General features: G+C 42.0%; 1 protein-coding gene across 2 annotated transcripts in view; it reads left to right on the top strand.

The window, feature by feature from the left end:
- The first annotated feature begins 448 nt into the window (after nucleotides 1–448).
- The window catches only part of FRMD3 (FERM domain containing 3), a 293594-nt gene continuing 266745 nt past the window's right edge, over nucleotides 449–27297 (top strand). Inside the window, exon 1 of one of the 2 annotated variants that reach the window (XM_025359402.1) lies at nucleotides 449–797. In XM_025359402.1, the coding sequence (XP_025215187.1) occupies nucleotides 651–797 (147 nt within the window). In that variant the 5' untranslated portion in view covers nucleotides 449–650. The remainder of the gene's footprint in view (nucleotides 798–27297) is intronic. The other variant, XM_025359403.1, reaches the window with a different exon arrangement.

Below are 27297 nucleotides of genomic sequence, written 5' to 3'. Positions count from 1 at the left end.
GGCCCAACAATCCTTTCCCGAGGCGGAATCCCCCTGGCGGTGTGGGTCAGGATCGCTGTCTGTCCCCTACCCGCGCCAGGTCCCTGGAGCTGAGCAGAGCAGGGCGCTGTCGGGCGCGTGCGGGAGCTGGGGCCGGGACGAGCACTACCGGGAGCCCGAGCGACAGCGGCCAGGGGAGGGAGGAGGCGACGAGGCTGAGGAAGACAGTCGGGCCCAGCTTGACGCAGCGGCGGCTGCGACTGAGCAGGCCACCACCAGGGCACCCGGGCCAGCCGCGCCAGCCATCCCTCCGCCTCCTCCTTCAGCTGCTCGGCGCGCGTGGGAGTGAGTGCGTCGCGCGCCCGCCGAGGGTCTCAGGCTCTGGGCATCCTCGGCAAGCGAGCCCGGGCAGAGGGAGGCGCACGAGCGCGCGCGACAGAAGGAGGCGGGGAAAGGAGGGGGCGAGGCGGAGGCGAGCGAACAGGAGGGAGGGACCCGCCCGCTGCGCCCCGGCCGCTGGGCATGTGTGGCCGCAAGCGCCCGACGCTGCCGCTGTCCCGGGGCTGAGCCGCGCCCAGGTGTCCCGGACAGTGCGTGCGCGAGTGTGTGTCCGCGCAGGCGAGCACCGCGCCGGCCCTGAGCCTCGCGTTCGCTCCCCCCGGCCGCGGTGCATGTTCGCCTCCTGCCACTGTGTGCCGAGAGGCAGGAGGACCATGAAAATGATCCACTTTCGGAGCTCCAGCATCAAATCGCTCAGCCAGGAGATGAAATGCACCATCCGGCTGCTGGACGACTCGGAGATATCTTGCCACATCCAGGTGTGCGTGGAACCGGGCGAGGGCGCGGGGCACACGCCGGGAATAGGGCGGGGGGCCTTTGCGGTGGGCATGCGAGGACAAGGAACCCACTCCCGGAGGGGATTGGGGGACTGCTAGAAAGCCAGATTTCGATTCCTCAGCCCTCTGAGGCTGGGGGGCCTTATCCTGGCGTGGGGGGCATGGTCCCCTGCAAGCTCCAGGCACGCGTTATCCGCGCCCAGTCCCCTTCCCCTCGCGTGCACCCTGCGCGCGCGTCTCTCTGCGCCCAGACTAATAGCGCGGGGCAGCTGCCTGCGGAGGGACTCTGGCCCCTCTGGGCCCTACTTCGCCAGGAGATGGGAGCTCCGAGGGCTGAGAGGGGCACCTGCATGTCGCCCACTGTTATTTCCTCCTTTCCTCCACGTGGAGAAGGCATGCATCCGCCGGGTTCACTCATTTCTCTCTCCCGCGCCCAGGCTCCGGAGACGCCCTCAGTCCCGGAATCTGCTTTCCGCGCCGTGTGGGTCCCCCTTACCCTCCGCCGGTGGTCTTCAGTTCTCCGCGTGGGGCGGTGGCGAAGTTTCCCCAGAGTGAGAGAGGCCGGGCTGCCCTGGGCGCCAGCCTTGAGGGATGGAGCGCGCGCGATGCGTCGGACTGGAGCTACCTCGAAAGGAATGTGTGAAGTCTGAGTGTTTCAGAGAAAGGAAAAGAAAGGATTGTGAGGCCAGCAAGTGGGGAGCCCTGCAGGAACCTGGGTCCTGGGAAAAAGCGCCCCGTGGAATCTTGGTGGACATTCACTGTCACCCAAGTTGGAGGAGAAGGCTAGTTGTTTGGGTGAAGGCAGCTTTGCTGGCAGCCCTGTGCTCGGGTAGTAAATGCCTCTGGGCTGTCAGGAGAGCTAGTGTGAGCTGCAAAGGTGTGCGTGCGTGTGCGTGTGCGTATTTGCGGTGGGTGAATATGTAGGCGGGTGAGAGCCCCTCTTCCAGGAACCCAAAGATGCCCCACTCGGTGCGCACACAATCAGGAAAGGTTGTGTCAGGGCTCAGCACAATTAACTTCCGAATTTTAAATCTATTTAACTATTTATCTCTGGGATTTCCTCTCTCACCTACCCTAGTCGAGTCTTGAGGCTCTGGAACTGAGCTGTTTTTTTGTTTTTTGTTGTTGTTGTTTTTTAATACATTTAAATACAGGGCACACCACTCATGTCAGTGGGTGGGGCAGCATCTCCCAGAGTAGGAATCAGTCTCTAGGCTGTGCAAACCATGAAGGAATGAAAGGACTTTCCCTGTTTTATTTTTATTTAATTTTTGTTAGTGGGAGTGTGTGACATGTTGGGGGCAGTTGCAATTAATTTGTAACCTGACAGCTGGACAAAAGTCAAGGTAGGAATGTGATGCCCCATGATCTCCCAGGAAAGTAGGCTCCCACTGAATTTTCTGGAGGATCTTGAATTTCATTCTGACCAAGCAGCACTGCTAAACTTAATAATAAAAGGATTAGCAGGATAGGCAGTGTTTCTACTGCCACAAGGGTTGCACAGAAGCATCTGGCATGTACTAATAGTCTTGTGATCCAGAGAGTGTGGTCTGTGCACTTTGCTTGAAGTCCTAAAGTAGGTGTACAGGTCCTTTAACCCATAATGAATGTGTAGATGATGGAGGTGCCATCAGGGCTGTTGAGGTCTCCTCTGTCTCTCAGCCCTCTTCTGCCCTGTCCCACTTGGTGTTGACATTTTTCCCCTCCCTCAGGATGAAGTCTTCCTTAGAATAATAAATATTCCCCAAAGGACATGTATTTGTTGTCTCATGTTTTGAGAAACAATGAATTGTAGCCAGTCTAACAGCAGTTTGAAAAACTCTAGTGCTTATGACGCAACTAGTGCCAAAGAGGTTAAAATGTTATGTTTCAAAATGTTGGCTTGGGTACTGATTTTTCAAAAAATTAGATGTTTATTTTTGTGATTCATCTTTCTCTGCCCTTTCGGCCCCCAAATGAGGATTATTATTTAACCAATTAAAATGAATTAAAATATTTTATTTGGATAACTTTGGACCTCATACTTTCCTAGAGTACTCCAGACCAGAAATTGAAATTGCCCTTCCGGGTATCAGGTTACAAAGACTTCCCATTTGCTTAGAGTGAGAACAAAAGGATTAAAAAACAATGTGAAACAAAGCCATTTGGAATCACTGGCACTTGTTCTGGGTGAATCCATCTGTGTTTGCTTCCTTCCTTCCTCCTATAGAACTACACAGTTAAAGGATTGTATATACTGTCCACAGAACGTCACCCTCTCTCCATAGCCCACATCTGCCTATCTGAGTTAGGAGCTCTCATCCCTGGTGCCTGCCTGGCTCTAGAGCAGGGGTGTCCAATTTTCTGCCTTCCCTGGGCCACATTGGAAGAAGAATTGTCTTGGGCCACACATAAAATACACTACCACTACCGATAGCTGATGAGCTTAAAAAAAAATCACAAATAGTCTCATAATGTTTTAAGAAAATTTATGAATTTGTGCTGGGCTGCATCCAAAGCTGTTCTGGGCCACGGGTTGGATGAGCTTGATCTAGAGGCTCTGTAGGAGGAGCAGGAGCTCTTGGACATGTGTTAGTTGTTCACTCCTCTTCACTCCAGGAGTGCTGCCTATGGAGCCCAAAAATAAGTGGGGGAAACTCAAGCCACACATCCTTGGGAGTTCATTAGTCTGTGTTCTCTAGTAGGTGAGCATTCCAGATTGAAAGAAAAAAGAGTCACTCAAACAGTTTTCTCTAGTAAGGTGCTGGAGGGTGGCTGCATGTGGTAGATGCAACGGATGATAGAAACCTTCAGGCCTATTGTTTGAGACCATGTGAATAGCTCTAGGTGCCATTTCTTGAGCATCTCTCATGTGCCAGCCTTTTCCACTCATTTATGTCTGCTCTCTACCACCAACCTTTGAGTAGGTATTATTCCCTTCTTTTGGATAAGAAAACTGAGCAGCTAATAACTGCAAGTGACTGAGCAAGTGACTTGTTCAAGGCCATATCTCTAAAAAGAGAATGAGCAGCTGGAATTCAAATCCAGAATTTTCTGGATCCGAAGCTTATGTATGTCTTTGACATATTACCCCATAGTTAAAATAGCTGAAGTTTCAGTGAAATTTCCAGACATGGATAGAGGTAAATCCAAGGTAGGGGGGTTTAAACCAGTGACTGAAGGCCAGTTGAGATTCATGATCTGAATGGACAAAGCGACCCTCTTTGCCAGTTTGCAAACTTAATGTGTCCTGAGTCTGTCAGGCAGGCTGGCATCCCAGAGCTGATTGGAATTCCACATCCAAACCTCACTGGGGGCCATTTCCACCCCCCGGAAACATGGTATTTGCCTTTAAAGAAACTATATGTATAAATGCTTTGTTAGGTTCGATGCACAGAGTCCTTATATTTCAGACTGTAGTAGCCCCAAATTATGCCTATGCATCAAAAGACGAACCAAGCCAGAAACTAAGGGAGAATTGCCTATTTGTGCTCTGATTACAGGGTGTGATGGTGAAAGCGCATGTATTTTGTTCCTCTTCAGTGTGCCTTCCACAAGGAGGAGAAGGCAGAGTATTCTCCACCCCCTAAGATCTTTGCATTTACCACCATATAGAGGATAGGAAAGAGCTTTTGCAAAATAACAGCTTTTAAACATTCCTTTTCCAAATCGTATAATTTTGGTGGTATTTAGGCAATGAAAACTTTCAAACATATAACCTAGTGGCCCAGTCTTAGCAGACTGGTGGTCATTTCCAATAAGAGATGTGGAAGTCATTGGCTCTGTCTCTTTTTGCAGGGTCTGGGATGCTGTCCCATCATATCATTTGCTTGTGATTGTTCAGGTAGGATGGAAGATAGAGGAATTCCAAATAGACACGGCATAAAGGGGAGTTTGGGATACCAGATAGAGGCCTGGGGAAGGGAAAGAGTTGCTGAATGCTCCTTATTGGGCTTTTCCAATTGAGCTAACCTTTGAAGTCTGGATGTTGTAGGAGGTTAAGGTTTGGCTCTAACTCTTCATTCAACCTTGCTACTTCAATTAGAGTGGAGTCCTAGCCATTTTCTATCCACCTTTTTTTTTTTTTTTTAGATACTGGCATTGTCATTCACAGCTCTTGCTAATGAACTTGCCATTTTTAATACTGACTTTTTGAGGTTACATAGACTTTTTACATAGACATTAAGGATGTTTACTGACTCATATATTAATACTTTGGCAAAGCCTGGTAAACGTGGCTGACATAGTTGGAATTGGCTGAAAATTTGTATTTGTATTTGACTAGAAATCCTAGCATAGTGCTTTACATGCAGTAGGAACACAATAAATACCGATGTAGATTGAATAATTTCCTTTCTAGACTGTTAAATTCACAAGAGTAGGAACATTTTGATGTTCACCGCAGAGTCCCTAATACTTAGAATAGTGCCTGCTATTCTATATAGTATAATATGTGCACATTAAACACCAGTGGAATGGATGAGTGCTAACCTTCCCAATATTTAATCTAGCTCATTACCTGTCAATATGAAGGTAGCATGCCAGCGTTGGATCGGGAATCAGATGTGTGGTTTAGTTATGTTACCAACCAGCTGTGTGATCTTGAGTGAGTCATTTGACATTTGGAGTCAATTTTCTTTTCTTTTGTAAAACAAAAGAATTTGGTTAGATGGATGCTGCAGTTTAAAAAGTCTCTGGTTTTATTATTGACTAGATAAATTACATTTGAACGAAGCATTGCTATTGACAGAGTGGTAGTGTTCATATTATCTCATATGAATTTCATAACTATCAATTATCTCCATTCTATGGATGTTACTGTGTTACTGAGTATTATCTCAATATTGTATTACTAGATATGGAAAATGAGATTCAGAGAGGTTAGCAGTTTGGGTAACCAAGCAATTAAGTTGGTCAGGACCCAGGTCATTTGACTCAAAATCCAAAGCTCTTTCATCTTTGGAGCACTGCCTCTTGGGACTGGATGATTAGGCTGCTTTTGGCTGCAAGTAAAAGAGTAGCCAAGTTAAAGTGGCCTAAATAATAAGGACACTTATTATCTTAGCTGGCAAAAAGTCCAGAGGGAGGGCAACTTCAGGGCTGTTCCAAAGCTCTGCCTGGACTTAGTTGCTGCCTCCCATCTTTTCACTCTGGTATCTTCAGTGCATTAACTGTGTCTCTATAGTCTCCATGATTATGAGGTGGCTGCAGTAATTTTAGATGTCAGTCAGTCACTGCCACATCCACTATCCAAGAAGAGGTGTTTCCTCATGCATTTCCTTTTTATCACAGAGGAACACTTTCCCAGAGTCCCCATCAGTCTTCCCATCAGATTCTATTGGCCTGGATTGGATCATATGCCCATGCCCTAGCTGCAAAAGTGTCTAGGAATATATGCATCTGGCATCTTTCCTCTCTATAATGGGAATTGGCTTTGCCATTATGGAAGGAATGGAATTATGTGTGTGTGTGTGCATGCACATGTGTGTGGTGGGGAGGAACAGCTGTCGGCTAATCAAGCAGGAGTGTCTTTCAGAATACGTCAAATTGGGTTGCAATTACTGTTACAATAAACCTCTCATGAGAGTTTAGTAAGATGTTATCTCAGCCCTGGCTTTTTTAAGGCAATCTTTGTATCATCAAATTCTAGAACAAGAAAAATTATGAGAGAGTCTTTTGTAGTGTGTTGTTAAATATCATTTCTGCTCTTGTGGAACTGGTGGGTTCTGGGCAGCTAAAAGGCATCTTGTTCAGAGCAGGCACAGCTCTCTTCAGCAGACAAACTTTATGCTTGTTCAAGTGGCATGGTGGCAAAGTGGTCGAGAGCATATGTTCTGGAGTACTGCTTGCTTGGGTTTGAACCCTGGCTCTGCCACTGACTGGCCAGGTGACTTTGGGGAAGTCACTTTTCCTCACTGGGCCTGAGTTTCCTCATCTATAAAGTGGAAATAATAATAACATAGCCCTCATGGACTTTTTGTAAGGATTAAATAAGCATTATATGTCAAGTGCTTAGCTTAGTACCTGGCACATAGTGAGAGCTGAAAAAATAGTGACTGTTATCTTAGTGCTTTGTGAAACTATATTAGAGGTAATCCTAAGTGGTGGGAAGGCTTTGACTTAGAATCAAATGACTTTAAGCCTAAACTCCATTCCTTTCTGATGGTGCAGGACCTTAAGCAAGTCACTGGGCCTCCTGTTCTTCTGAGAAATGAGAGTAATAATTCCTCAATTGCCAATCACCATTGGGTTGTTGAGATGGTTTATGTAAAAGCATGTTGTAAATGTTAAAATATCACCCAAATACAGAGTACTATTCTAATCAATTTAGTTGAAAAAAGGATAGCTTCTTATCTGTTGAAATGGGAATGACATTATCATGTGCAAACCTATATCTGTGCTAAATATCAGGCCCCATGATGATCCTGCTGGTGAAATCCAAGCTAGGTCCAGCTGGCAGCCACAATTTTCTGCTAGTAAGGACAATTCAACACTTTTCTCTACCAAGCTCTTCTGGAATGCCATTCAGAGTCTACTGAAAATCAGACACAAAAGGAATAGAGGAGAGAGGCAGTTTGTTAAATACTGTGGCACAGCTCTGACGTTTTTAGACCTAGATTATATGGGCCAGTTCTTTATATTAAGCATATCCTAAAAAAAAATGTAATGTTATTCCAATGGTCTGCTAAGATCTTATCTCTTGATATTTTCAAAGCAAAGGCAAAGTGTATTGACTTCAGGGAGAATACAATGCTATTAGCTGCACATTGTTTGAGCGGTGTATCCGCTAGAATTCTTTCAACTACATGTAACAAATTCTAATTCAAACTGGCTTTAACATTAAGGATGTTTACTGACTCATATATTCAGAAGTCTTGAATTACGTGTTTAATTCAAGGACTGTGGCTCTGTTTCTCTGGGGTTCCTTTGCCTCTTCTTGCCATTTGTGATGGCTCCATCCTCAGACTGGTAGTAAAATGGTTACAGCAGTGCCAGTTTTCACATTTTCATAGGATACCCTCCAGAGGAAGAGAGAAGCCACTTTCAATTCAGCATCCCAAGCAGAAGTGTGCAGTCATTCTGATTGGACCTCCCAGGTCACATGCTCACCCCGGAAGCAGTGACTATGACCAGGGGAACAGAATGTACTGATTAGCTTAAGGTGCAGAACTCGACCCTGGGACTCAGGGTGAAATCAACTTCCCCTGTGGTGATGTTCTGCCTGGGGAAGAGCAGATACCTAAAATCAGATGGGAGGAAGGGGAAAATGGCTCCTAAAAAGATAATCCACAATACCTACTCTAGATGCTGTGTCTAGGGTAGGTGGTTCTCAAAGTGTGGTCTGGGGAACCCTGGAAGTCCCTGTGATCCTTTCATGGAGGCCATGCTGTTAAAAGAAGTATTTTCAACATAATACTAAGATATTGTTTGCCTTTTTGGATAACAGTTTTATTGAGATATAGTTCACATTCCTTGTAGTACACCCACTTAAGGTATACAATTTTTGATATATTTAGATAGTTGTGCAGTCATCACCACAATCAATTTTAGAATATTTTCATCATCCCCAAAATGAACCTTTGCCCTTTAGCAGTCATACCTCCATTTTTCTCCAGACCTCCCAGTCCTAGGCAACCACTAATCTACTTCCTGTCTGTATATATTTGTCTATTCTGGACATTTGATAAAAATGGAATCATAAAATATGTGAAATTTTGTGTCTGGCTTCTTTCACTTAGCACAATGTTTTCAAGGTTTATCCACATTGTAGCATGGGTCAGTACTTCCTTCCTTTTCCTTGTTGAATAGTAGTCCATTGCATAGATATATCACATTTTGTTGATCCATTCATTAGTTGATAAACATTTGGGTTGATGAACATTTTGGCTACTATGAATAATGTTGCCATGAACATTCCTGAAAAAGTTGCTCTCTAGACATGTTTCTTTTCTCTTGGGTGTATACCTAAAAGTGAAATTACTAGTCATACGGTAACTCTGTGTTTAATCTTTTGAATAACTGTCAAACAGTTTTTCAAAGTGGCTGCACTGTTTTACATTCCCACCAGCAGTGTAGGAGGGTTTCAATTTCTTCACATCCTCTTCAACACTTGTTATTTATCTATCTGTTTGATTATAACCATTCTAAGTGGGTGTGGAGTGGTATCTCATTGTGGTTTTGATTTGCATTTCTCTGAAGGCTAAAGTTGAGCATCTTTTCATGTGTCTATTAGCCATTTGTACATCTTCTTCAGACAACTGCCCATTTAGACCTTTTGCCTATTTTAAAATGGGTTGTCTTTTATTTTTAAGTTGTAAGAGTTCTTCATATATTTTGGACACAAACCCTTTATACAATAAGTGATTTGCAATTTTTTTCCCCATTCTGTGGGATATCTTTTACTTTCTTGATGGAGTCAAAAAAGCTTTTAATTTTGATAAAGTCCAATTTATATATAATTTTTGTTGCTTGTATTTGTGATGCCATAGCTAAGAACTGTTGCCCAATTCAAGGTAATAAGGACTTATGCCTATGTTTTCATTAAGCAGTTTTATAGTTTTAGCTCTTATATTTAGGACTTTGATCCATTTTAAAAATTGATACATAGTTCGCATACCATAAAATTAATCATTTTAAAGTGTACAATTCAGTTGATTTTCATATATTCATAAGACTTTGCAACTGCAATCACTCCCTAATTCCAGAACATTTTCATCACCCCAGAATAAATCTGTACCTATTAACAGTCACTCCCCATCTTTGATCCATTTTGAGTCAATTTTTGTATATGGTGTGAGGTAGGAGTCCAACTTTATTCTTTTGCATGTGGATATCCAGTTGTCCCAGCACCATTTGTTGAAAAAAATAACTCTTTTCCCCATTGAATTATCTTGTCACTCTGAGGAGATGTTGTTTACCTTTTCCACTTTCAGTCTTTCAGAAGTGTACAGTGGAATTTTCTAGAGCCTACAAGATGTGTGATATTACAACACATTGAATGAAGAAGCATATGTGAGAATACACCTCTTTGTTGAGTCAGTCATTAATGATATTTGCAAAAATGTAAAACAATGCTGCTTTTATCACTACTTTATTTTGTAAAATATAGCTATTTTTAAACAAAAATATGTTACTTACATTAATGTACAGTGGGTTTATTGTTATTTTTAAATAAATCAATAATTGAATATTTTGGATAATTCTATAGATATATAATATAAACAAAGGTTTTACAGATACTCAGCAGAGTAAAGGAGTTTTGAGGCCAACATACTGAAGAATTGCTGGGTGCAGTGGCTGGTGCCTGTAATCCCAGCACTTTGGGAGGCTGAGGTGAGCAGATCGCATGAACCCAGGAGCTTGAGACCAGCCTGGGCAACATGGTGAAACCCTGGGTTTACAAAAAATACAAAAATTAGCTGGGACTGGTGCATGCCTGTAGTCCCAGCTACTTGGGAGGCTGAGGTGGGAGGATTGCATAAGGTAGGGAGGTGGAGGCTGCAGTGAGCCGTGACTGTGCCACTGCACCCCAGCCTGGGTGACAGTGAGACCCTGTCTCAAAAAAAAAAAAAAATTGCTGGTTTAGGTGACTGTCCATTTATTGAACTTCCAGAAAAATTAAAAAAATCCAAAATTAAGTAAAACAAAGTAGAACTTATATGCATCTTCTATGCCTCCAAGAACATAAATTACAAGTACCCCAAGTGATGTCAGTTAAATAAAAAACACTGCATGTTCACAGAAAATATGTACATTATATTTGGAATTCTTAGTAGTAACTATGCACGTGTGTGTGTGTGTGTGTGTGTGTGTGTGTTTTGTCTGCGTTTATATTCAAAATATTAACAGTAGAAGGGCAAGGCCAAGCTCTACTGTAATAAGCATTCTCTAATTGCACTTGCTCTCTAACTGAATCCTAACTTTTTAAACTCTAATAATTGTATAAAGCTGTGTCTTGTTTTGAGACCCTTCTTTAGATCATGGAAAATATACAGCTAAACATGAAGTGTTTAAACTGTAAACCATTTGAATCAGGCCCATTAGTCACTTGAATTATTAAGTTCTGACTTCTTTTTCTGAGTAGGCATTTTGGGAAAACAGAAAAATGTTGCAGAAATGCAAATATCAGAATTTATTCTACGAGAATCTGAGATTCACATGGCATAAGTGTTAGGCGTCGGGAAGATAACATGGCCCTCTTTTAGTTCTCACCCTGTGATGGAGAATTTCAAGTTGCTCTTCCCATGAAGTAGCAGAGAGCCAGATGTGGAATCCAGAGATGGGAAAAATAATGGGACTAGGGTCAGGAGCCAGTTGGGCAGATTTTGCAGCTGAGGTTTGAACTTGACTCAGGCTCAGAAGAGTCAAGTTCAGCATTGAGCCCTGGGAGAAGTGTGTAAGTGCTTCTCAGTCGGATGTTCCTGTGGAGTTTCTCTGTTCTTCAAATGCAGACTCGGATTCAGGAAGTCTTGGGAAGAGTCCTGAAATTTGACATTTTTAGCATGCTTCGTGGCTGGTCTGTGGACCACATCTGGAATAGTCAGACATTAGTGGAATTTACCTTTCTCCTAATAATATTGCTAAGCTCCTTGAGTGGAGGGATCTGTTCCTTTTGTTCCTCCCTCGATTGTGCCTCACTGGGCACATTTCTTTCAGTAGATGTTCAATGAGTGTGGGTAAGTGAGTGAATAAATAAAGAAATCCATCCTGGTGTGTCTATCACAGGTATAATGAAGTGCTGATTAGACACTGTTGCTGGATATGGAATGATTCTGTTTGACTATTTGTTCCAAGCAAATCAAGAGATTGTTTTTTCAAACGGAATTTCCCATGGCAAATCTGATGAAGTGTTGCATGTCCATGAGAGCACACAGGACTACGGTTAGTGACTGCCTTCTCGTCCCTCTGGGCCAGGCTTCCCAGTCTTGCTTTCCTGTACACTTGACTCCTGGTGGTATTTCTGAAAAGCTCTGGCAATATCTCGGCACAAACAAGTCATTGTGTATAAGCCAGCAGTGCCTGGAAGCCCCTGGAGGCATAGGGGCCCCAGCTGTTCCTACTTGCAGAAGTGACTCTGAGGGACAATGACCCTGGAGGGCCATAAAAAATGCATTCCAGTTGTAAATTAAGCTCTGGAGCTGTTTGCTTTGCTGATTCTCCCTGAAGGTGCAGGATGGAAAGGAGGGGCCCACTTTAGCAAAAAGAAAGAAAAAAAGAAGCTTATTCTAAAAAGGAAGAGCATTTGTTTTGATCAAGAAGTTATGTTTTTCAAAAGTAAATTAAAGTTTGTTTGAAACAACGTCAATCTTATTTGATAAACATTTGTTAAATATCTTCTATATTCCTAGCCCAGAGCTGGAAGTAGAGATACAAAAGAAAATAAAATCAGCCATCAAGAGGCTCACAGTCAGTCGGGGGGAAGACAGAAAGGATAGTGATGTGAGGATGAAATGATGATTGTAGAGACAGGTAAATGCAGGTGGAAGACCAAGAGGATGCACCAAGATCAGGCTGGGGCATCAGTAAGTATCTCTGGTATAGATGAATCTTGATTAATAATTAAAGGCCAAGTGGAAGTAAAGTCTTTCAGAAGAAGAAAAAGGGCATTACAAGCAAAGTGATCTCTTGCTTGCTTGGTGTAAAACCCTAGGCATGAAACATGATGACTGAATCTGGGAGTTAAGGAAAGGAGAATCTGGGATGAGTTCCACATGGTTAGTTTCAACAACTGGGTAATGGAGATGCCATTCCAGGAGAGACAGACCTGGTCACATAATTTATGTGGTCCTGTGCAAAATGCAAATGCAGAGCTTGTTAAAAAATTGTTAAGAATTTCAAAGTGGTGATAGCAGACCATTAAGCCAAGTACAGGGTCCTTCTAGGCACGGGTCCCTGAGCAAATGTGCAAGTCACACACCTGTGAAGCTGACACTGAGGAGATAGACTAGAGGAGAAGCAGGTTGGGGGAAGAGAGGATGAGTTCCATTTTGGGTATGTTGATTTTGAAGTGCCTGTAGGGCGTCTGACTGGAGAATTCTCAGTAGACAGTTGGATATAAGGAGTGAAAGTTACCAGAGACACAGGTCTGACATTGAGGTAGAAGTAAGGGAGTCGTTAATGTCCTTGCAAGGGGTGGCAGAAGCCATGTGGTATGAACAAAACTGCTGTGACAGGTCTTCCTTTTTTGTCTGTATTTCTGCTTGGGGCAGGCTTGTAGATCAAATCAATGAATTGTGAGCTCTGGACATCTTTCCAACAGTACTTGATCATTTTTCCTTTGTTAGGCAACTCCAACTGAACCAGAGCTGGTCTCTATTTTCTTCTACAAATGGGGCAGCCAAACCAGGGTTGTCAGTGGAAAGCCATTTTTCTGTCCTTACTCTTCATGGCCTAGCTTGGACTTGCAAATGAAAAAGACTTCTTTCCGTTTGCAAGTTCTGAGTTTCAAAGCATACGATTTTCTTTCCAGGGAAGTTGCCCTTTGAGACAGTGTCAGGAGCATTAAGTAGATAATACATTTTAAAATCCTATCAACATGGTACAAAATTAATCATGTTACATGAGGAGTAGCTTTGCTGAGATAATTTATCTTTATTTAGTATTTGTTTGTATCTCAGATATCTTTTATGGCAAATTTTGTTTTGTGTGTAGTTTTCAGGGAGTTTTTGTGAAAATTAAAATAATTCAAGTTCTATAAAATTGCTCAGACAATAATCTAATATTAATCATGTAATGACCTGAATCTTAGATGTACAATAGAGTTTTATCTGAAGATATCTATGTATAATGCTAACATTTGAAATACTATTATTCTGTAGCAGGGGAAAGCAATTAGCATGTTAACAGATCAGGGTTTGGCTTATAATCTCTCACCTCAGAAGTATAATTTGTTGCTTTAAAACTCTAGTCCTTGATGCTAAACATAATCTGGAAAGTCAAGATTAACTGAACCAAGGTCTTTACACATGAACTGAAAATTCAAACACAATAATGTTTACTGATGGATATGATGATAAAATCAAGCAGTCTTAAAAAAATCAGTAACTAGTTAGACTTATTAGTAGAAGAGAGGACCAATACCTAATTAATCAGTTGGCTAATAATTCTTCCTTGATGTTTCTAGCGAATGTTATTTTTTGGCTGATCTGTACACATGTTACTGTCCATCTTTGTCATCTGTACCTTGTGTAGGTATTGTCTACAATGTTATGACCTGTTGAGTATTTATTGGTTCTTTGTTTAGCAGCAACCTTTCTCTACACTTACAGTCCTCTTGATATCCTTGAGTATAATAATAATAACATGTATTACATTGATTAAATTAAGACTGATTTAAACAGAGATGTTATAGGATTGGTTCAATGTCTCATATTTAGCAAGATTAGGGTGGGTATTGTGTCTTGAGTTTTAGGTTTGCTCTTATTACACTAAATACTACCATTATTTTGTTTTTGAATGTTCTTGGTAGTCTAAATGATGTAATTCCTTTCCACTGACAACTTTTTTTAATAGCTCAAGAGAAAAGCCATACCCAGATCACACCTCTGGGTAGAAAAAGCATATTGATGTTTTAGAACTGTCATCCAAGGACACCGTTTAAGTTCTTTCCCTGTCTACTTTCTTTTTGTAACCTGTGGCTGAATGTACATCCAAATAAAATTGCAGTCAACTTGCTATGGTTATATGAGTATTTTGTCATCTAATATAACTAGATTCCTTTTACATATTTGGCATGGTACAAATATTACTTGTAGTTTGAAATTGCAAATTAACTCCCCAGAAGTTGTAAAAAGAAAAAAAGGAAGGGTGATGCTAATAAAATTTTCTATCTGTCCTTTAAGGTAATTTACCTTGTAGTTTTGAGATTGACTCTGGAAGTCAAAATCTAGCAATGCAGAGCATGGTATTTAGAGGACTTTTAGAAAAATAGGAAAACAATGTATTATTATTATTATTTTGCTTAGGCACTAGCCACTGTCATGTCAGGCTCTCTTTGTTTAGAAGGCTAAGGCAGGAGAGTAATAAACTCTATGGAGTAGGGATGGAAATACACTTCAGGATATTTTATGCCACCTGGAACCTTATCAAGGATAACTTCACCTCCTGTGTTCCCAGACCTCAGGGGAGAAGTATTTCTGCTGAGGGTCATCCTGACACAAGGGGGCACCTTGAGTGACATCTTTTGCCTCCAAGTTTGAAGACATAGTTTTTCCACCATCTATAGATGGCACTTTCTTTGTTCAGTGCTGATTAAAAGGAAAAAAAAAAGAGGAAAAGTTATACAGTAATTCAAGGGCAGCTGTGAAGCCTGAGTTTGCAGTGCCAGCAGCAGTGTGGTAATTTGAGAATAGCAAATTAGAAGGACAAAGCAGATTTTAATCATATGCCACAGAGAGGAAGGTGGTTTAAGTTTATCTCCAAATTGTACCTCCATTAGAGAAAGGAAAGCTTTTAATGCTATTATCCAATATATTGTTAAAGATTACTTTTTTCCTTTCCCCAGCCTTTCTTTAGTGTGTTTACTGGGTCAGAAATGGCAGCCTTTTTTAGACTTGGCAAAAGTAGTTTGAAAAATATTTGTTTTGTATAATTACAGATGTAATTTATGTACATAAATAAAATAAAAATACCCGGTAACTTCATTACTCAGAAAAAAAAGAAATGGCAGACTTTTTCTCCCTTAGTGTATTGAGAGTTGTTAAATATAAAATAGAAAACATTTTCTTGGTGTTATGGGAAATGGGGAGAGAGAGAGAGATAGAGAGGGAGAGATTGTGAGCTTCTCGTCTGAAGACAGAACTGAAGACTTAAGAAAATATCTTCATCTATCTATCTATCCATCCATCCATTAAACTATCCATTAATTCATTCCTCATTTATCCACTCTTCCACTCATCCACCAACCCACCCATCCACTCATCCACTTTTCCATCCATTCATCCATAAATCCATCCATCCATCCATCCATCCATCCATTCATCCATCCATCCATCCTCCATCCATCCATCCATCCTCCATCCATCCATCCATCCATCCATCCATCCTCCATCCATCCATCCATCCTTCCATCCATCCATCCATCCACCCTCCATCCATCCATCCATCCATCCTCCATCCATCCACCAAACAAACATTTATTGAATACCTCTGTTGGGGACTGCTCTGAGTAGCAGAGTTACAAAAAGATAAATAAGAATTATTCCTTATCAATCTAGTAGAAAAGACAGACAGACACATAAACAGATTTAAAGTAGCACTATTATGATAGAAAAACACTAGGATGTTATTGGAGCTCATAAAGGGGTCAATAGTAGAGCCAGAGTGTGGCTTGGGGAAAGGCATAACCTTTCTTTAACCTCTAGTGGCTCTCCTCCAATGTTACTGCTTTTAAAAATTTATTTGTGGTTTATTTCTTTCTCATTATTTATTTTTATTGTGGCAAAAAAATATATGTAACAGAATTTACCATGTTAGCCATTAAAAAAAAATATTTTTCTTTTGCGGTGCCTGTGCCTCGCACAGCCCCTGGACAGGCACAGCTGCCTGCCCCCCAGCCGCCGAAGGCTGCTCTACCCCTCTGTTCTGGCTGCCACGAGCATAGGAGCTTGGGCTGGGCAAAGCTCAAGGGGACACCGTGTTAGCCATTTTTAAGTGTGCAGTTGCAGTTTAGTGGCATTAAGTAGTTCACATTGTTGTGTAACCGTAATCACCTTCCAAAGTTATTACTTATAAAAGAGATATTCTTTGAAATGAATCACTGATATTTTCTCACTCACATTTCAAGTGTGAATACGAGCATCTTTAAAAACTTTGTTCTTTTTCCTGCAAATGTCTCAGCCAAAGTTGTACCTTGCTATAAAATGTGATTTCAAGACAAGTCCCACACCCGCTTCCTTGGTTCCTACTAGGCGTTCACCCTCAGCGTGTCTCCTGTATAGATATGCTGGAGCAGCCACTGAGGGGCCCTAATCCAGCCTGGGAAGGGCCAACAAGATTTTCTGGTGTAGGTGATGCCTGAGATGAGCTTTAAGGAAAAAACAGATATTGTCTGGCTTATAAATGGGGAAGTGTGTTGAGAAAAGGTGCAGTTAGGGAAAGAAGGACATTCTAGCAAAGATTGAGCATAGAGGAAGACATAACATTTATGGGGAACTGAAAGAAAGAAATGCATTATACTTTTATACTTCAAGAAAGAATTCCTTACTGTGCAGTGGAGAGCTGGCATTACCTGCTTAGACTGTGCAGATGGTGGAGTGGAGGTCAGAGTCTAGAAAACAATGTTGGCCACTGTTTATTAGGGAATACTTAAGACACCTCCTCCATTGAGTCATGGTTTGTTACTAGCTTGGCTCACACTTGGGCAAGAGTCGTAGGGTGTTTTGTTTCAGACTTTGAATGCCTTAGTGCTTTTTGAAAAGCCCCACCCTGAGGCACATTAGTGTTTGCCAGTTCTTTTTTTTTTGGAGGGGTGGTGACAGAGTCTCACTTTGTCACCCAGGCTAGAGGGCAGTGGCACCATCACAGCCCACTGCGGCCTTGAATTCCTGGGCTCAAGTGCTCCTCCTGCTCTAGCCTCATGAGTAGTTGGGACTACAAGTGGTGCCACTATGCCAGGCTAATTTTCTTTTTAACTTTTATTTGTAGAGAAGGGGTTTTGCTATGTTTTCCAGGCTGAGTTTGCCAGTTCTTTAGTTAAGGTTTTAAATTTCTATGTGCTGTTGGGATGGTGACAGTTTCACAACTTGTGACCTTCAGCGATGAAGCAAGTCTTTCTTAATATGGCCAGGAAATTAGGAGACCTTTTCCTTTTTTTTTTTTTGAGATGGAATCTTGCTCTTGTCACCCAGACTGGAGTGCAGTGGTGTGATCTCAGCTCACTGCAACCTCCATCTCCCGGGTTCAAGCAATTCTCCTGCCTCAGCCTCCCGAGTAGCTGGGATTACAGGTGCCAAACCACCACACCTGGCTATGTTTGTTTTTTTTTTTTGTTTTTTTTTTTTGTATTTTTAGTAGACACAGGGTTTCACCATGTTGGTCTGGCTGGTCTCAAACTCTTGATCTCAGGTGGTCCACCTGCCTCAGCTTCCCAAAGTGCTGGGATTACAGGCGTGAGCCACTGCACCCAGCCGGAGACCTTTTCAAAGCAACTTACCCCATTAAGCTGTTAGAGTAGTCATGAGCCCAGCTAGAGAGGGTCTGATGTCAGCAATTGCAGAAATTCCAGGAAATAAGTATTGAACAGTATTGAAAGGCCTTCTTACGCATAGTAGACCAGTGCTGTCTGGTAGAACTTTTGCAGTCATAGCACTGTTCTGTATCTGTGCTGTCCAGTTTAGTAGCCACTAGCCTCACATGGCTATTGAGCCCTTGCAATGTGACTAGTATGACTGAGGAACTGAATTTTCATAGCTATTTAATTTCAACTCATTAAAATTTAAGTTTACATAGTTACACATGCTAGTGGCTACCACATTGGGCAGTGCAGTGATAGTCTCTTAATGGTAGCTAACTCTGGAAGCAGAGAGGAATTGAATAAAGGTGGGGGCAGTGCAGGAAAGCTTTGCATGACATACATCTGTGTCATCTGAGCCTTTGGTAAGCATGTGTTACTTTCATAAATTCAAAACCATATGAAATTTTTCAGCAAATACACTTGCCTTTATTTTCAGAGAGAACTTAGAAAGTTGGAAAGGATTTTAGATTTTTAATCCCATGCCTGCATGTTTCTCCAGGAGCATCTGAAGTCCAGGGAGGGAAGGGATTAGTCTGGTGAGTGATACACAGATTGGGACCCAGGCATCTGGACCCCATTTTCATATTCCTTTTTTAAAAATTATACTTTAAGTTCTGGGATACATATGCAGAATGTGCAGGTTTGTTACATAGGTATACATGTGCCATGGTGGTTTGCTGCACCCATTAACCTGTCATCTACATTAGGTATTTCTCCTAATGCTATCCCTCCCCTTGCCCCTCATCCCCCAACAGGCCCCAGTGTGTGATGTTCCCCTCCCTGTGCCCATATGTTCTCATTGTTCAACTCCCACTTATGAGTTAGAACATGCAGTGTTTGGTTTTCTGTTCCTGTGTTAATTTGCTAAGAGTGATGGTTTCCAGCTTCATCCATGTCCCCGAAAAGGAGATGAACTCATTCTTTTTTATGGCTGCATAGTATTCCATAGTGTATATGTGTCACATTTTCTTTATGCAGTCTAACATTGATGGGTATTTGGGTTGGTTCCAAGTCTTTGCTATTGTGAACAGTGCTGCAATAAACATACGTGTGCATGTGTCTTTACAGTAGAATGATTTACAATCCTTTGGGTATATACCCAGTAATGGGTTTGCTGGGCCAAATGATATTTCTAGTTCTAGATCCTTGAGGAATTGTCACACTGTCTTCCACAACGGTTGAACTAATTTACACTTGCACCAACAGTGTAAAAGCGCTCCTATTTCTCCACATCCTCTCCAGCATCTGTTGTTTCATGACTTTTTAATAATCGCCATTCTAACTGGCATGAGATGGTATCTCATTGTGGTTTTGATTTGTATTTCTCTAATGACCAGTGATGATGAGCTTTTTTTCATATGTTTGTTGGCTGCATAAATGTCTTCTTTTGAGAAGTATCTGTCCATATCCTTCGCCCAGTTTTTGATGGGGTTGTTTGTTTTTTTCTTGTATATTTATTTAAGTTCCTTGTAGATTCTGGATATTAGCCCTTTGTCAGATGGATAGATTGCAAAATTTTTCTCCCATTCTGTAGGTTGCCTGTTCACTCTGGTGATAGTTTCTTTTGCTGTGCAGAAGCTCTTTAGTTTAATTAGATCCCATTTGTCAATTTTGGCTTTTGTTGCCATTGCTTTTGGTGTTTTAGTCATGAAGTCTTTGCCATGCCTATGTCTTGAATGGTGTTGCCTAGGTTTTCTTCTAGGGTTTTTATGGTTTTAGGTCTTATGTTTAAATCTTTAATCCATCTTGAGTTAATTTTTGTATAAGGTGTAAGGAAGGGGTCCAGTTTCAAGTTTCTACATATGGCTAGCCAGTTTTTCTAACATCATTTATTAAATAGGGAATCCTTTCCGTATTGCTTTTTTTTTTTTTTTTTGTCAGGTTTGTCGAAGATCAGATGGTCATAGATATGTGGTGTTATTTCTAAGGCCTCTGTACTGTTTCATTGGTCTATATGTCTGTTTTGGTACCAGTACCTTGCTGTATTGGTTATTGTAGCCTTGTAGTATAGTTTGAAGTCAGGTAGCGTGATGCCTCCAGCTTTGTTCTTTTTCCTTACAATTGTCTTGGCTATACAGCCTCTTTTTTGGTTCCACATGAAATTTAAAGTAGTTTTTTTCTAATGTTGTGAAGAAAGTCAATGGTAGCTTGATGGGAGTAGCAATGAATCTATAAATTACTTGGAGCAGTATAGCCGTTTTTACGATATTGATTCTTCCTATCCATAAGCGTGGAATGTTCTTCCATTTGTTTGTGTCTTCTCTTATTTCCTTGAGCAGTGGTTTGTAGTTCTCCTTGAAGAAGTCTTTCACATCCCTTGTAAGTTGGATTCCTAGGTATGTTCTTTTCTTTGTAGCAATTGTGAATGGGAGTTTGCTCATTATGTGACTCTCTGTTTGTTTGTAATTAGTGTATAGGAATGCTTGTGATCTTTGCACATTGATTTTGTATCCCGAGACTTTGTTGAAGTTGCTTATCAGCTTAAGGAGTTTTTGGGCTGATACGATGGGGTTTTCTAAATATACAATCATGTCATCTGCAAATAGAGATAATTTCACTTCCTCTCTTCCAATTCAAACATGCTTTATTTCTTTCTCTTGCCTGATTGCCCTGGCTAGAACTTCCAATACTATGTTGAATAGGAGTGGTGAGAGAGGGCATCCTTGTATTGTGCAGGTTTTCAAAGGGAATGCTTCCAGCTTTTGCCCATTCAGTATGATACTGGCTCTGTGTTTGTCATAAATAATAGCTCTTATTATTTTGAGATATGTTCCAACAATACCTGGTTTATTGAGTGTTTTTAGCATGGAGGGGTGTTCAATTTTATTGAAGACCTTTTCTGCATCTATTGAGAAAATCCATGTGGTTTTTGTCATTGGTTCTGTTTATGTGATGGATTATGTTTATTGATTTGCATATGTTGAATCAGCCTTGCATCCCAGGGATGAAGCCGACTTGATCGTGGTGGATAAGCTTTTTGATGTGCTGCTGGATTTGGTTTGCCAGTATTTTATTGAGGATTTCCACATCCATGTTCATCAGGGATACAGGCCTGAAATTTTCTTTCTGTGTTGTGTCTCTGCCAGGTTTTAGTGTCAGGATGATGCTGGCCTAATATATTGAGTTAGGGATGAGTCTCTCTTTTTCTATTGCTTGGAATAGTTTTAGGAGGAATGGTACCGGGTGCTCTTTGTACCTCTGGTGGAATTCGACTGTGAATCCATCGGTCCTGGGCTTTTTTTTTTTTTTTTTGATTGGTAGGCTATTAGTTACTGCCTCAATTTCAGAACTTGTTATTGGTCTATTCAAGGATTTGACTTCTTCCTGATTTAGCCTTGGGAGGGTGTATGTGTTCAGGAATTTCTCCATTTCTTCTAGATTTTCTAGTTTATTTGCATAGAGGTGTTTGTAGTATTCTCTGATGGTAGTTTGTATTTCTGTGAGATCAGTGGTGATCTCCCCTATATCATTTTTTATCGTGTCTATTTCACTTTTCTCTCTTTTGTTCTTTATTAGCCTGGCTAGTGGTCTATCTATTTTGTTAATCTTTCCAAAAAACCAGCTCCTGGATTCACTGATTTTTTTGAAGGGTTTTTCATGTCTCTATCTCCTTCAGTTCTGCTCTGATTTTAGTTATTTCTTGTCTTCTGTGAGTTTTTGAATTTGTTTGTCCTTGCTTCTCTAGTTCTTTTAATTGTGATGTTAGGGTGTCGATTTTAGATCTTTCCCACTTTCTTCTGTGGGCATTTAGTGCTCTAAATTTCTCTCTAAACAGTGCTTTAGCTGTATCCCAGAGATTCTGGTACATTGTGTCTGTTCTCATTGGTTTCAAAGAACTTACTTATATATGGCTTAATTTCATTATTTACCCAGTAGTAATTCAGTAGCAGGTTGTTCAGTTTCCATGTAGTTGTGCAGTTTTGATTGAGTTTCTTAATTCTGAGTTCTAATTTGATTGCACTGTGGTCTGAGAGAGTGTTTGTTATGATTTCTGTTCTTTTGCATTTGCTGAGGAGTGTTTTACTTCCAATTATGTGGTTGATTTTAGAATAAGTGCTATGTGGTGCTGAGAAGAATGTATATTCTGTTGATTCGGGGTGGAGAGTTCTGTAGATGTCTATTATGTTCGCTTGGTCCAAAGCTGAGTTCAAGTCCTGGATATCCTTGTTAATTTTCTGCTCATTGATCTGTTGAATATTGACAGTGTGGTGTTACAGTTTCCCACTATTATTGTGTGGGAGTCTAAGTCTCTTTGTAGGTCTCTAAGAACTTGCTTTATGAATCTGGGTGCTTCTGTATTGGGTGCATATGTATTTAGGATAGTTAACTCTTCTTGTTGCATTGATCCCTTTACCATTATGTAATGTGCTTCTTTCTCTTTTTTGATCTTTGTTGGTTTAAAGTGTTTTATCAGAGACGAGGATTGCAACCCCTGCTTTTTGTTTCCTTTCCATTTGCTTGGTAAATCTTCCTCCATCCCTTTATTTTGAGCCTATGTGTGTCTTTGCCAATGAGATGGGTCTCCTGAATACAACACACCGATGGGTCTTGACTCTATCCAAATTTGCCAGTCTGTGTCTTTCAAATGGAGCATTTAGCTCATTTACATTTAAGGTTTATATTGTTATGTGTGAATTTGATCCTGTCATTATGATACCAGCTGGTTATTTTGCCCATTAGTTGATGCAGTTTCTTCAAAGTATCAATGGTCTTTACATTTTAGTTTGTTTTTGTAGTGGCTGGTATTTTTATTTCCTTCCCGTATTTAGTGCTTCCTTCAGGAGCTCTTGTAAGGCAGGCCTGGTGGTGACAAAATCCCTCATCATTTGCTTGTCTGTAAAGGATTTTATTTCTCATTCACTTATGAAGCTTACTTGGCTGGGTATGAAATTCTGGGTTGAAAATTCTTTCCTTTAAGCATGTTGAATATTGGTCCCCACTCTCTTCTGGCTGTTGGGGTTTCTGCTGAGAGAGCCACTGTTAGTCTGATGGACTTCCCTTTGTGGGTAACCCGACTTTTCTCTCTAGCTGCCCTTAATATTTTTTCCTTCATTTCAATCTTGGTAAATCTAAAAATTCTGTGTCCTGGGGTTGCTCTTCTCGAGGAGTATCTTTGTGGTGTTCTCTGTATTTCCTGAGTTTGAATGTTGGCCTGTCTTGCTAGGTTGGAGAAATTATCCTGTATAATATCCTACAGGGTGTTTTCTAATTTGGTTCCATTCTCCTGTCACTTTCAGGTATATCAATCAAACGTAGATTTGGTCTTTTCACATAGTCCCATATTTCTTGGAGGCTTTGTTCATTCCTTTGCATTCTTTTTTCTCTAATCTTGTCTTCATGCTTTATTTCATTAAATTGATCTTCAATCTCTGATATCCTTTCTTCTGCTTGATTGATTCACCTATTGATTTTTGTGTATGCTTCATGAAGTTTTCATGCTGTCTTCTCTAAACTGGTTATTCTAGTTAGCAATTCCTCTAACATTTTATTAAGGTTCTTAGCTTCCTTGCATTGGGTTAGAACATGCTCTTTTAGCTCCGAGGAGTTTGTTATTACTCACCTTCTGAAGCCTACTTCTGTCAATTCGTCAAACTCATTCTCCGTCCAGTTTTTTGCCCTTGCTCGTGAGGAGTTGTGATCCTTTTTGAGGAAAAGAGGCATTCTGGTTTTTGGAACTTTCAGCCTTTTTGCACTGTTTTTTCCTCTTCTTTGTGGATTTATCTACTGTTGGTCTTGCTTTTGGTGACCTTCGGATGGAGTTTTTGCGTGGTCGTCCTTTTTGTTGATGTTTATGCTATTGCTTTCTGTTTGTTAGTTTTCCCTCTAACAGGCCTCTCTTCTGCAGGTCTGCTGGAGTTTATTGGGGGTCCACCCCAGACCCTGTTTGCCTGGGTATCACCAGTGGTGGCTGCAGAACAGCAAAGATTGCTTCTTGCTCCTTCCTCTGGAAGCTTCATCTTAGAGGGGCATCCGCCAGATGCCAGGTGGAGCTCTCCAGTATGAAGTGTCTGTCAACCCTTGCTGGGAGGTGTCTCCCCATCAGTAGGCATGGGGGTCAGGGACCCACTTGAGGAGGCAGTCTGTCCCTTAGCAGAGCTTGAGCATTGTGCTGGGAGATCCACTGCTCTCTTCAGAGCTGGCAGGCTGGAACATTTAAGTCTGCTGAAGCTGCGCCCTCAACCGCCCCTTCTCCAAGGTGCTCTGTCCAAGGGAGATGGGAATTTTAGATATAAACCTCTGACTGGAGCTGCTACCTTTTTTTTTCAGAGATGCCCTGCCCAGAGAGGAGGAATCTAGAAAGGCAGTTGGGCTACAGCAGCTTTGCTGAGCTTTGGTGGGCTCTGCCTAGTTCGAACTTCCCAGAGGCTTTGTTTACATTGTGAAGGGAAAACCGCTTAATCAAGCCTCAGTAATGGTGGACGCCCCTCCCCCCACCAAGCTCAAGCATTCCAGGTCAACTTCAGACTGCTATGCTGGCAGTGAGAAATTTCAAGCCAGTGGATCTTAGCTTGCTGGGCTCCGTGGGGGTGGGATCTGCTGAGCAAGACCAGTTGGTTCCCTGGCTTCAGCCCCCTTTCCAGGGGAGTGAATGGTTCTGTCTTGCTGGTGTTCCAGGCACCACTGGAGTATGAAAAAAAAACTGCAGCTAGCTCGGTGTCTGCCCAAATGGCTGCCCAGTTTTGTGCTTAAAACCCAGGGCCTTTGTAATGTAGGCACCTGAGGGTATTTCCTGGTCTGCGGGTTGTGAAGACCATGGGAAGAGCGTAGCATCTGGGCTGGAATGCACCATTCCTCAAGGCACAGTCCCTCAGGGCCTCCCTTGGCTAGGGGAGGGAGTTCCCTGACCCCTTGTGCTTCCTGGGTGAGGCGACGCCCCACCTTGCTTCTGCTCACCTTCCGCAGGCTGTACCCCCTGTCTAACCAGTTCCAATGAGATGAACTGGGTACCTCAGTTGGAAATGCAGAAATCACCCACCTTCTGTGTTGGTCTCGCTGGGAGCTGCAAACTGGAGCTGTTCATATTTGGCCATCTTGCCTGGGAATCCCATTTTCATATTTCTTTCTACTTCATGATAAGGCGTTATTATGTGACTTTGATTAATGTTGTGATGTTTTCTCTTTGTATCAAGAAATAAAGGATGTATAATGATTAAGCAAAAGGAAGTTAACTCTTGAAACTTGTAATTATTGTTAAGTTAACCATACCTCTCAATCAGCAGTTTCTCTCTTTCATTTATTTTGAAGATAAAATCTCTTCTCTTTGATAATAATTATAAAAGCCATGATAAAAACCAAATAATAGAAAAGATTACCCAATGAAAAGTAAATCATCTTCCTACATCTGATCCTGATACTAACCTCAGAGGTTAGTACTCTCTGCAGATATTTTGGGTGCAACCTTCCAGAATTTCCTTTTTCTTTCCAGAAAACAATATTCGCCATCAGTTAGTAGCAAGTAATACTAACTCCATTGAGGTGTAGTTTTGTGTGGCCAGATGACCCGGAGAAATGCTTTGTAGGGCTAGGTTGGCTCACACTTCCAGATCTAGAGGTAAGATCTGTTGGGTTTTTGTCTCAGGTTCTGAATGCCTCTATGAATGTCAGAGCCACTTGATATTTATGTTTCTCTATGTTTCTCTAAGCACCCTTATTCTCTCTGGAGGGCTTGCATTTGCGACAGATGGTTGATAGTCACTCCTGGTTTTGGGGGCGTGTCTTTACTGCTTCTTTCATTGTGTCATTTTATTTCCCTGCCTCACAGTGTGATGGGAATCCATGAAGAACCTTCTATGTGCTCCCCTTTCTCTGCTCACTTCCATGTCTTGCAGACTTAGGATGTCTTCAAAGAGGACCTTTCCTCCCAAGGGGCCTGTTTAAAATTCCACTGTCTCAGTGATATGTGAAGAACAGTCCAAGATTCTGAAAGACACCTGAAGTGTGAGATTCCTCCCAAGAAATAGTGACTTTCTCAGATCCCAGGGGACTCCAGAGAGTAGGGATAAGGGGAAGGGAGTGCTGGCCTTCAAGAAGAGGTGAGCAGAAGGGAAGGGCTGGAGATTTGTTTGCTCAGGTAGTACGTGAGCATGACATGCAGCTGAGGATGTTGGGGGTATATGCTACCACAGTAGTCCCTACCGTCATTTCTGCAGATGGGTTTAGAAAGGTTCTGTGATCAGTGAATGGATCAGCCAGTAACCAATTGCTAAACCAACGAAGTTTTAATGCCCCAAGACACACACTGTGTGAGTCTTCTCTCTAAAGTGATACTCCCAGTCACTCTCCATCACATTACCGTCTGTCACTTTATTTTTTAATTTTTTTTTTTTTTTGAGACGGAGTCTCGCTCTGTTGCCCAGGCTGGAGTGCAGTGGCATGATCTCGGCTCACTACCTCCTGGGTTCACACCATTCTCCTGCCTCAGCCACCTGCATAACTGGGACTACAGGTGCCCGCCACCATGCCCGGCTAATTTTTTGTATTTTTAGTAGAGACGGAGTTTCACCATGTTAGCCAGGATGGTCTCGATCTCCTGACCTCGTGATCCACCTGCCTCGGCCTCCCAAAGTGCTGGGATTACAGGTGTGAACCACCGCCCCTGGCCCCGTCTGCTGCTTTTTATGGTTGTTTATTAACTTGTTCATTCCTTGTGTGCCTGTTTGTTTTCTGTCGTCCCTATAGACTGGCAGCTCCATGAAGGCAGGGATGTTCCTGCACCCCAGTGTCTAGAACATCCCCAGTGTCTGGAACACTATGGGGGCTTAATAAAAATATTGGTTAGCTGAAAGAATAAATAAATGAGCACACTTTACCAAATAATAATAATGGCAGCAATCTGTTGAGCACTTAGTATGTGCCAACCCCTGTGCTAAACACCTTTCATCTCATTTAATCCTCAAAAGCAGTCCTAGGAAGTGGGAATCGATGTCCCTATTTTACAGGTGTGGAAAATGAGCCCCAGAGCTGTTGGGTACCCTGTCTCCAGTCACACAGCCGGTAAGCGGTAGACTGAGATTTGAACCTGGGTCCGTCCAAGATCTTGAAGTTTAACATATTAAGGTATAATTTCTAGAGATGTCAATCTAAGCAGTCACTTCAGAAAGGGGCCCTGCAAAAGAAGCAGGTTTCTGCCTTCCAAGTGAGTGCTGGGCCGTTGGGAGCAGACTAGGCACCACCTGTTCCTCAGGATTTTAGCTGGAGACACCCCCACAACCCCGTCAACATGGTCCTGAGAGCGGGTTCATCCCTGACATGGGTCCCTGGTATTTTGAG

This window comes from Theropithecus gelada, chromosome 15 (assembly GCF_003255815.1).
Source record: "Theropithecus gelada isolate Dixy chromosome 15, Tgel_1.0, whole genome shotgun sequence".
Classification (NCBI taxonomy): domain Eukaryota; kingdom Metazoa; phylum Chordata; class Mammalia; order Primates; family Cercopithecidae; genus Theropithecus; species Theropithecus gelada.
Note: the sequence above shows the minus strand (reverse complement) of the source record. Positions and strands in the feature narration are given on the sequence as shown.